Source organism: Barbus barbus, assembly GCF_936440315.1.
Source record: "Barbus barbus genome assembly, chromosome: 43".
NCBI lineage: Eukaryota > Metazoa > Chordata > Actinopteri > Cypriniformes > Cyprinidae > Barbus > Barbus barbus.
In genome coordinates, this window is record NC_136721.1 from 15,745,116 (window position 1) to 15,756,821 (window position 11,706).

An 11,706-nucleotide genomic window follows, 5' to 3' on the forward strand; every position below is an offset into this window, starting at 1 on the left:
AAACTGCCCAATCCAGATATGCATGTCTTCTCAGGTAAAGGCTGTGGAAAACAATTGCTATTTCTCAACTAATTAACCTCACTTCCAACAAGTGTCTGATGGGAGAGCAGTAGTGACCCAGGATCATGTGGCCAGCTGCAGCCCCAGCACTGTTCCCGGAGCAGTGCATAACACAGCACTGCATCAGCAGGCACTCAGCAGATGCTAAGATATCTCCCTCGAGGTACACACGCCATGTTCACCACACCTGGACCACGCTGATGGATCATAATTCTACCCAGATCAGAAGAACAAGCAAGCCAACAGAACCAGGTCTTTCCTGCCTATGACTGGTCCACCTGTTATGCCTCCTCATCTTACACTGTAAGGATGTTATATGCAAGTGTTTGAGTTGAAAATTTGTCTATAATAAAATCTACAATGAAGTTCAAATGGAATGGCTGTTGTTTAGCCTAATTAGGACCTGGTTTAACGGTTAAGCCCCATTCATACGTAATCAATATTAAACTATACAAAACCTTTATTAGCCTATTTGATTCATTATTTTTAATTTAGTGTTGTAAATAAACATTGGTGTGTTCAAAATCACTTACTTTCACTAATTTTCAGTCACCATTCAGCATTGCTAGTTCTTTTGTATTAGATAATTTCATGATGTCCTCACTGGAAATGGCTTTGTACAGTAAGAGAGTTGATGGGCATAGTCATGAATCTATTTTAATGTGAAGCAATCAGAGATTAATTATTGCAGATGAGAGTTCATTAAGCTCTCACTCAACAGTAATTTGATACCTTATTGACATCAGGTCATTGGCCTACACATGTAGCCAAATAAAGAGAGATTCATTAGAGTTTGACATGCTGAAATATTCAGTCCTTGAGCTTAAGATAATAATGCAATGAAAACAACATTGATGGTTTTGTAAAACTAAATCAACCGTTGAAGGGATATAGAAAACAGGAAGTTTTCGTCTTGGAAAAAGTTCTCAAATTTCTGTTTATCAAATTGAAAAGTCAAAGTCTAGCTGGGTAAACGCCATTTGATAGACGCCAGAGATATTGTATTGAAATGGGGGAAATATGGGGGAAATGGAAAAGCTTGGACAATTGGGGAAAAACGGCCAAAATCGAGCATGTTTACAACGCTGTTCTGTTTTATTTTATTGATACAGCCAATCAAACGTTCAATAGTTGATTCTAGATAAACTGGCTTGAAGATAATCGCTGAAACAAGTTTGTTCTCATGTCTCACGTTACGCGTGTAAATTACAAAATTATAGGGAATAGAAATTATCATTTTCTTTGACCGTTTACTTTGCGCAAAAAACAAATCTTATTCGAAAAACTGTTAAAATGCCATTTTTATCACAGAACAGTGACAGTTTTCATTCTGTGATGCACTAGCTAAATCATCAGGCATTTATCTTCTTGAGATGCTTTAAATTATGCATCTTTTCTTTGATTAGTAGCATTAATTTTCCAGTTATTAATTCAGTCTAAAATATTGTATTTCAAACACGATTTACACTGAGCACACATCCAAGTGCACGAGGCAGATGTAGTTAGTCACTTTTGTCAATAAGATAACGTGTAAAACGCTGAATTGCGAAAGGTGTGTGTGGCTATATATTTATTTTTCTTTTCTTTTCTTTCTTTTTTTAGGATATATAAAAGTTTTGAACTATTTCGTTTATTTGGCAGCTAATGTTGTAATCTAAATTGTGCATCAACATCTAAATAAATAGGCCCAAATGTGTAAAGATTAAGTGCGTGCCAATTATATTTAGAATGTTTCAAAATGAATAAATTTTTTTGAGGTTAACTAAAGGTCTGCCTGCAATGATAAATGTAACCTAATAGATAATACTGCATCGCTTCCAAAAAGTGACTCATTTGGGTTGAGTAACCTGTGGAGAAGCACTGGACCTGTTGTCCTTCAAAAATACTGATAGTAGGCTACAACTGTACATGCATCATTTCACCTTATAAATTACATTTTTCTGTTGGTTTGTTGAGAACAAATCGGTTGAGTAATTTCCAATTTCCAAAGAACATGGATATCTAATCTCGCGAATCAGCTGACATATAGAAACTGTGACGCGATAAGTTGAAGACCACCCAAAACCGCTTTTTATTACCCCCAATATATGTGCCAAAATGGCCTTTTCATCGATATTTCTCAATTATCAACATTTTAGGAAAGTTGAGCAAATATGTAAGTGCGCAGAGTAATGGCGTCTTTATAATAAAACGATTAAATATGTGTTCACACAGAGCAATAAGGGAGAGCATGATTATTAATTTAGTGAAATGAAAACATATAAATAGGGCTGTTAAAACGAATAATAATAATAATAAACAGAAAATATTAAAATGTCTTTGAATAAGCGTTGCCATGTTGATAACTCTTTAATGAGACAGTTTCGAAATTGATCAATCATCAGCAAGCATATTTATTCATGCTCGAAAACGTTGTTGCAATTTATTCACAAAATATGAATAGGCCTATTCGATTTAATAATAACAAAAAGAAAAATATCTCATATGTTTAACATTTTATTAAATAAAAGTGCAATACACACGAACCTGCAAGGCGCATTTTGCAGGATTCAAACACTGTTACAAACTTAAAATATCATAAATTAATCATGAAAAAAAATTAAGAAACATCCTAACATTGGGAGACGAACACTATGCATTATATTACAAATATATGGTTAGGTGTTTGTTTATTTACACTTGTTATGACCAGATCAATTTTTTGACTGAGCCTCAATTTAGGCTGTTGCTCATTTTACCATTAGTGGTAAATTCTGAAAATTATTCTCTATTTCTATTGTTGATTATTTTTAAGAATCAAAGGGCTGAGGCAACTTACACCCATAGAAAAAATAAAAATAACTCAGGGCGATCAGCACCTATACAAATTAATTATATGAAAATGCAAATCACAAAGCTTAAACCAAAAATTAAACTGAAGCGAAATAAACGAATTCTGCCATGTTTACTATTCAAAATATTTTACACATAAATATTCACAGTAATATAATTCCTATGCGATACAACTCACGCCGTTAATTTACAAAAAAGTACCGTTGTCTTTAAGTTGAAACGTGTCTACTGCAGACACTGATGCACGTTCAGCTCCACCAATAGTGCATATTCCTCTGATTTGCATCCTTCCTCTCAAACCAGAGCTCAAACTTGGTGAAAAACAGTAGCCTACATTATATTTTGACACCTCTTGAAGAATTTAACAACCCATTTCCCGTTTCCATTTTACGAGCTCTCGTTTTCCGACGTGTGAATAATAAGAGCTGAGTTTGGTTTGTGTTTTTTCAGTAACTGCGTTATTTTTTCATCGTCCGAGTTTGGGTCTAAAGGTTTGTTGTAGTCGTCGTCGTCGTCTTCATTTTCCGAAGCCCCTTTCAGCCTCTCGGTCTCTGAATCTTGTTTTTTCTTCGCCGAGGCCATTTCAGCCGCGTGCCGTTTTCTCCATTTTGTTCTTCGGTTTTGAAACCACACCTTTACAATAAAAATGAGATGAAAACGTATTTTAATCCACACAGAAATAGTGATTCATCTCCATCAAAAAGTAGGCATACAAAATGGGAATTATGTCAAGCATATTTATGTCAATGTCAAGCAAGTTAAACAGATTTGCCCTGTCTAACTTGAAAGAAGTGATAGAAATAATTCGAAGCTCTTCAAATATCTGTAATATAGCCTAAGCACCTCCAGTCTCTGAGAATAAATAAAATACTGAAACATGTTTAAAATATTTTAACAAAGAAAAAATAAAACACATTTCAGTGGCTTTTAAACTGAAATTAAATTGTTTTCTTGCAATAATTCATAAACAATTTCAGTGGTTCACACTGCAATTATTTCAACTTTAATGCGTAAATAAATTTGATATGAATGAAAATAATAGTTTGCCTATTGTAGGCTACTCCACGAGGTCTTTGCATTAAATTTAAATAATTTGCTATAGAGAAATAAATAGATGTATAGCCTATAGCTAAATCCTAATCTCTAAATTAGAGAGATAGCCTATATAGGAAGGTTTTGATAAACACATTAAGGCCGATTCCACATCTAATTCTCTTTTTATGTTCCATGGATGAATGATAATAAACAATCGAGTTAGTCGAGGTTTTTGCTTGTCATTCATAAACTATTAGGACCGTCTTACCTTGACTTGGCTCTCTGTCATTCCTAAAGAGTAGGCCAACCGCGCTCTCTCAGGTCCAGCTAAATATTTCGTTTGCTCAAATGTTTTTTCCAGGGCAAAAATTTGCTGCCCCGAAAACGTTGGACGCGTGTGTTTCCTTTTCCCATCTTTATCCAGGAGCACTGAGTTGTGATCTGTCAGGGGCGAGATAGAAAATTCACCTAACGTTATTAGGCTATTACATCCTATTACGTTATTAAATGTGTGTTTATTGTAATATTTTGGATCGCTATCAGCCTTCAAGAGTTAATCGTGCACTTACGTGGGGAACAGGCGAATCTGGCGTCTCTCCAGTGTGGGCTTTGCATAACTCCAGGCCAGAATATGGGGGTTCTGCCGGGAAGGTCTGTCAGAGGTTTCGGATAGCGAGCCACCGCCACGGCCGCGGCACTGGGGCTAAAATACAGCCCTGGAGGCGGCGGGGGACTCAGGCTGCTGAAGCGGGGCAGTCCAGACAAGATTCCAGCGGGAGAAGATGCCACCGCCGCCGCTCCGGTGACCATCACGGGTCGACTGAGGATGTCGTTTATTCCGTGAGGTGTGGCGATCGGGCACTGCTGGTGTGATCCGAGAGTCGAGAGTCCGGTGGATATTTTGATCCCCGGGGACGAGACCGGGATACCGCCTGGATTCGGAGAGGTAGCTGTCGGTGAAGTGGAGGATGCTGGTCCAGTGGAAGATAACGGGTAGGCTGGGTAAAGTGGTGTCTTCATTTCGGTCATGCTATGTAAAGCAGCCAAAGGTGGGGTATTGAGTAGGAAAGCGCTCTGGCGAGACCCGTCCATTTGCCCCACCGCTAACATTACCAAGAAACTACAACTTTAACTAAATATTGCGCAAGAAGCAAGACGGTGGAGACCCGCGCCAAACGTAAGAACAAACCTAAAATAGTAGTGAATGAGGCAGAAAGAAAAAAAAATACTCAAGGCTTAAGTAAAAAAAAAAAAGAATATTTTCTCTAAAAAATCCCAATCAGTTGCACCGAAGCTTCATACACATCTCCTCTGGCAAAATCCATTCCCTTCTTTCTGTTCTTGCAAATATAGCATGATACAACAGAAGCGCGTCCTTTCAATGAGTGTTTTTGAAATCTATACATACAAAGAGAGTCTTTCTAGGCAGTTCACATGAAGATCTGGAAGATAATAAAACATTTTCATCAACCTGCTGTCTTTTGCTGCAAAAAGTCAAAACTTTGAGAGCGTGCCTGGGAAAGTAGAGGGGCTCGGTGGGATGTGATTGGCTAAGGCCGGCAGTGACGTGGCCCGTGTCAGCTGAGTGTCTGAACTGAATTTAGGAGTCTGTCCTCATTGGTTCTCATTTGCACATTAAAAGAGCTGCCATCCGACCTGCTATTAAATACAAAAAGGGGACAAAATCAATCTAGTCAATTTGAGATCTATTTCTTAAATAAAAGGACATCTGCGTGCGTGCCGGTCATGTGAGGCAGTGGGATATCTTATGAGCTTAAAAGTCTCTGTAGACAAGGCTTAAACACTCCACAGATAAATCGCAATACAATCACAGAATGATGAAGCTTGAATAAACACTATTATTTTAATTTAACTTTGAGCTGTAAGGTAAATGTGTTTCCAACCACCTCATAAAAAACCTTTTCTGCCAATTTTCTCAAATGTATTGTTTTGTGTGTGTGTGTGTTTATTTGGTTTCATCTAAATACACGAAATGCCAGTTGAATACATGCGAAACATTAGAAACTCACAGCTGCAGTCTTTAAGCTTCTGTATTTCTACCTTTGTATGCCAGCCACAGGCTATTGCCTATCTACATTGTATCAAGAAATGTGGACTACCTAATTTACAAAACACAATCATCACTGTATTAAGTGCATCTCCATTAAAAAAAGAGGCGGATTTGGAGTTGCATCTTTTAAATAATATTCTGCAAGACAATCAAATGTAAACTATTTTTTTGTCATAGCGTTTTTTTTTCTTTCTATAATAAAACCAGTAATGCCAAAAGCCAAATGCAAAGTGCAATGCGTTGCGGCACCTACTGGTCAAAAAGTAAAATGGCATATAATAGTATGTGGCACCTGTTGCATTAAAAATTCTTTAATTCATGTTAACAGTTATGCATATTTACATGCATACACACACACAAATATATACACATATAAATATCCGTAGATCTATCTATCTATAGTATATATGCACATACATACACACACACACATGTACACATTATACATACATCTCCTGTCACTTTAACAGACTGATAAGCTCTTCTTGCACTACACATATATCTGCACAGTTTTTGTTTAATTTAGCTGGTTTGCACTCTATCTGCCTTGTGTGACTTTATCTCTTTTTTTATTTTTCTACAAATGTCCTCAGACTGATAAGCTCCTCTTGCACTATATATATATATATATATATATATATATATACATACACTCTATACATATATAACTGCAGTTTTGTTTTATTTAACTGGTTTGCACTCTATCTGCCATGTGCCTTATGCCACTTTATCTCTTTATTTTTTTACAATGTCATCATTTGTATATCGGTATAGTTGTATGTACATATGTTTAAACTGCACTTATCTGTATTTGAACGTCTACTGTCAGTGTTTAATGTTAACTGTATGCACCAAGGGTCTGAGAGCAACGCAATTTCAGTTCTCTGTATGTATGTGTCGTACATGTGGAAGAATTGACAATAAAGCAGACTTGACTTGATCCAAATGTATATTAAGAGTTACAAAAACTATTAGTTACAAACATTTAGGCCCGGTTTCATAGACAGGGCTTAGCCTAAGCCAGGATTAGGCCATTAATTAGGACACAAGTCATTTTTATAAACATGCCTTAGAAAAAAGCATTACTGGGGCCTATTTCATAAAACAAGTTTACCAAACAAGCCAGGTTCATTTCAGTTACTCTGACTTACTTTGAACCAAATCAACCAAAAATAATGGCTTATTTGGTCAACTTGTTTTATGAAAAAGCTCTCAGGCGTGCATCTTTAAACAAACCAAAGGCACTGACATGTTTTAAGATCAGTCAGTGCTAATTTCCTTCAGTTGAAACGCTCAGATTTTCACTTTAGTACAGGACTAGGTTTAAGCCTTGTCTGTGAAACCAGGAGGTAGACTATTAATATTGGGAATTAGTTTACCAAATTCCTTTAGGAGTATAAACTATAAACCCTGAAACAGCAAAAATTATGCAGAAAAATAACATGCAAGATGAGCAGATTCACAGTGCTATGTTGCCCTCTACTGGTGAATCTAGCACTTTATCCTCTGGAACTAAAATGCTTGGAAGTGCAAACAAGACCAAATGAGTTTACGAGTCAAAATTTAATTTCACCCAGCCTCCTAAAATGTGTATGCATATATTTCCTATACAGATGTATATATAGAAGAAAGAGAATCTTTATTTTCTTATGTATCTGTAATATCTCTCTGTATTCCTCACGTATATTCCGTTAACCTCGCTGCATGCATAGTGTCTCAACATATTTGATTGGACAAGAAAGTATCTACTAAATGAAGTAAAACTACTTGATTCATAAATTAGGCTCCCTTTAGGAACATTATCTAAACTCAAGATTTTAACATCCTAAACTCTGAACTTTAACCACTAAGCCGAACACCACGAGACATTTGTCCAAGCATGCTCAAAAGACTTCAATGATAGAGGTTCAAACACTGCAAAAAGTAAATTTTTAACCAAATAAAGCAACCACAACATGGTTAAGTACTGCACTGCTCTTTACACCAAATAGTAAATAGATTAGATTATTCCAATTTTCCCTCTTTTAAATGACAATAATCAAATCACAAGCTTACTCGTCTCATCTTCAAGCCATTATGTCCAAGTCGATAAATAAAAATCACAAAAAAAAGGAACAGAGTCATTTTGTAGTACGAATGTTGGACTTTATTTACATTTACTCCCGAGCCATAAGTTTCTGCTTCTTCAGTTTCTTCTGAGAAACCTGAGAAAAAAAAATTTGGTTAAGGAGCGTTCACCAACAGAGGTTTCTAAGATATCCAGTCCTCCACACATTTAATGGACAACGGCTGCTCAGAATATGATTCCTTTCATCATTAATCCAAAGGTGTCCTAAGTGGTCATCACTACAGCCAACCGTACAGTTTGTATTTTTATATATTTTTTTTAATTCAGAAAAACATTAATCATACCTTTTTCTTCTGAGAAGCCTCCTCCTCTGGTTTGGGAACAATCTGTTCCTTCTCAGTCAGGATCATTTCGATGTGGCATGGGGAGCTCATGTAGGGGTTGATGCGTCCGTGCGCACGGTAAGTACGCCTGCGCATCTTTGGGGCCTTGTTCACCTGGATGTGCTCAATCACCAGAGAGTCCACATCCAAACCCTACAAGATCAAGAGGGTTGATATTAAGCCCCCATAGTAGTGAAAGCTACTATGATTTGAAAGATTTCAAATCATACACTGAAGCAAAAATACGGTTTAATTCTAAAGATTTATTCACAGAGTAATGGTTCATACAGTCTTACCTTGAGCTCAGCGTTGCTTTCTGCGTTCTTCAGCATGTGGAGCAGGAACTCAGCACTTTTCTTAGGCCAACGTCCCTGAGTCCAGTTATGCTGCTTGGCCTAAAAACATCACAAGAAAGCTTAAGTTATCTTAATTTGAGCAACACATTGAGCTTTACTTTTATTCAAAAATTTAGGGTCAATAAGTTAAGAAATTAAGTTATTTTCAACACTAAATATAAAGTGTTAGAAACTGCTCAAAAGAAACAAACTAAAAATTATCTATTCATCCAAAAAAAAAAAAAGTTTCATGGTTTCACAAACAATGATAAGAAATGTTGAAGCACCAATCAGCATATTATACTGATTTCTGAAGGATCATGTGACACTGAAGACTGGAGTAATGAGTGCTGAAAATTCAGCTTTGTCACAGGAATAAGCTAGGTTAAAATATATTCAAACAAAACAGTTTTTAAATTGTAGCAATCTCAATATTGCTGTAATATTGTATTGCCGCTCAAATAAACTCTTGGTAAGCATGAGACTTTTAACCAAACCCAAACTTTTGAACTTGAAGTTTAAAGTGTACATGTTGCTCAGACTAATAGGTGTTTTCATGGTCAATTCCAAAGGTGTCCTAAGATGGTCATCACAGCAACATGAGCGGAATGGTTTTAAAAGGCAGCTTTAAAACAGGACAAAACCTCACCTGAGCACAGCGGCCAACACCACCATTGTAACGACGGAAGGGAACACACTGTTGCTTCACGATAACATCCTTCAGGTACTTGTTAGCCTTGCGGATGTGCATGCCTTTGATGGCCTGGGCAGTCTCACGGGTGTTCTGAGGACCAAACGTTACACAACACTTAATAACAGGTAGCTAAGCAAACCAGCCTACATCACCTTACAAACTAGAAACGTGGCTACTCAGAAGATACTTAATTCTCTTCATGAATACATCAAAGGTGTCCTAAGTTAGTCATCATTGCAGCCACACTGTACATTTGCAAACCTTCTGCTCAACCAATAAATAGTTATGTTCAGTGCAACCATCAAGTTAAAAATAAGTTCACATTAGTTTCCTACACAAGTCCTGATGTTTAATGATTATGCTAGATATTTATTGCATATTTTTGTAAACAAATATCCATGAATTAACTTTTGTTTTTGGTGCACAGTTCCCTAAAAAAAAAAAAAAACCTCCATGCTTCAAAGATTCTAATGCATTGGTCTCAATTCCTGGAGGGCCGCAGCTCTGCACAGTTTAACTCCAAATCACACCTGCTTGGAAGTTTCTAGCGATCCTGAAGAGCTTGATTAGCTGGATCAGGTGTGTTTGATTAGGGTTGGAGCTAAACTGTGCAGAGCTGTGTCCCTCCAGGAATTGAGGCTACGTCCACGGGTTTCTCCTTATCCGATCTTTTTTGTGCCTCAAATTCCGTAAACACGGAGTCGTCTCTGGAAATATCTGCATCCACACGGAATCACTGAAACCGACTGAAAACGATGTAGTACACATGCCAGACCAAAATGTGGCGCTGTAATTCTGCCACAGAGATACACAAAAAAAAACAGATGACTTGGACCATGTGCGTAAACCTTGCGCGCTGAATATAAACGAACACACAAAGCAGAAGATTTTGCTTTAATAAAACTAATGAGCTCAGTAGGTTCTGCAGCACGAACACAGGCACGTAGTCTGACATTGTTGTTGTCGCTGTTATGTGACGTAACGGTGTCTGATTAGGGGCGAGACGTGGGCTAATGACGTCATCGTTTCAGAAAATATACGGATTCGCCGTCCACACGAAATCATGAAAACGGCGTTTACAAATGTATCCACCCTGGGACCCGGTTTCACTCTTCGAAAACGCCGGTTTCGTGTGGACGAAACGCCTATACCGTAAAAAATGTATGCGTATACAGAGAAACCCGTCTTCGTGTGGACGGGGCCTGAGTTTGAGACCAGTGTTCTAATGCGATTAATCTCAAGAGTTTGTTGGGTCATAAATTACAAGTGAGAATTTTTAAACACCTATGGAGATAATTAATTCAGAATTCACTTTTACAAACAATGTTGTACTCTGTTCAGTGAACTGTCACGAACAGGTTCATTTTTACCTTGAAGTGAACACGAAGGTTGGAGCCCCTCGACTTGCATGCTGTTGAACAGAATAGGAATTACTAAATTACACAGGTTCAATACAGAGCAGCCATATGGTTAAAGGTAGCTGCCAGCTCACATTTAGTCGGGTTCTCTGGGTCGAGTGAGTAGCGGACCATTTTCAGAGATCTAGAGAGAGAATGGATGACACCAGATGGTTAGAAAAAGCTTCGAAGACAACGGTTCAGAAAATTCACAGAAAAATAAAACATTGGCATTTGCGCAAATACTACGCGCACCGCATGGGACATACATCGATACATAGAAAAACTGTAGCAAGCCGTCTTCAGTTCTGTTTGTCTTTAGTAAACTCGCGCACATGTAGCTACATTCATCTGAAGGAGTCACTGTGCAATGCCAACACTAGAAAATGGCAGAGCACAGGCGACCATCTCTTCTGTAACATAACATTAGGAATTTAACTTCACGACGGACCATATTCTCTGAAAATGTTAAATATAATCTAAATAAACATGTCGATGTATTATTTGGACATAAACACTTGTGATGATGGTGATACAAAAGGGATTATTTCGAACATCGCTGCAGTGGGATTCTAAATGGCACTTACGCTCTCAGGCCGCGGAAGGGAAGAGGAAGTGAAAGGCATTCTGGGAGATCAAATCCGTTCTCGTTCTTCGTTGAATGTCATCTGTAGAAACGTGCGCTTTGATAAATTGGTAGCGCCGCCCAGTGGATCAGAGAGCTGTTAATTAATTTTTTTTTTAATGCAATAACAAAACAACAATTACAAAGACAAAGAGAGAGAGAAAAAAACACACACACAATGAGGGTTACAAACAATAATCCAAAGC

At 37.5% G+C, this 11,706-nt stretch overlaps 2 protein-coding genes across 3 annotated transcripts; both read right to left on the reverse strand.

Annotated features, from left to right (window-relative positions):
• Window positions 1-2,550: 2,550 nt before the first annotated feature.
• Window positions 2,551-5,037, reverse strand: LOC306862321 (homeobox protein Nkx-6.1-like; the record flags this gene model as incomplete). The annotated part of the gene is made up of 3 exons (XM_079405071.1): window positions 2,551-3,525; window positions 4,196-4,368; window positions 4,497-5,037. 3 exons carry the CDS (start codon window positions 5,035-5,037, stop codon window positions 3,280-3,282), a joined length of 960 nt encoding a protein of 319 aa, XP_079261197.1. The 3' UTR covers window positions 2,551-3,279.
• A 3,084-nt stretch (window positions 5,038-8,121) lies between these two features.
• On the reverse strand, window positions 8,122-11,482 carry LOC306862586 (large ribosomal subunit protein uL22-like). 2 transcript variants are annotated; one of them, XM_079405473.1, is made up of 7 exons: window positions 11,145-11,482; window positions 10,971-11,020; window positions 10,849-10,889; window positions 9,434-9,568; window positions 8,746-8,844; window positions 8,411-8,602; window positions 8,122-8,202 (listed from the first exon to the last, which is right to left on the reverse strand). In XM_079405473.1, exons 1-7 carry the CDS (start codon window positions 11,210-11,212, stop codon window positions 8,155-8,157), a joined length of 633 nt encoding a protein of 210 aa, XP_079261599.1. In that variant the 5' UTR covers window positions 11,213-11,482; the 3' UTR covers window positions 8,122-8,154. The 2 variants fall into 2 exon arrangements, with proteins under 2 accessions (XP_079261599.1, XP_079261600.1); XM_079405474.1 differs by having other exon boundaries at window positions 11,463-11,481.
• Between the last annotated feature and the right edge of the window lie 224 nt (window positions 11,483-11,706).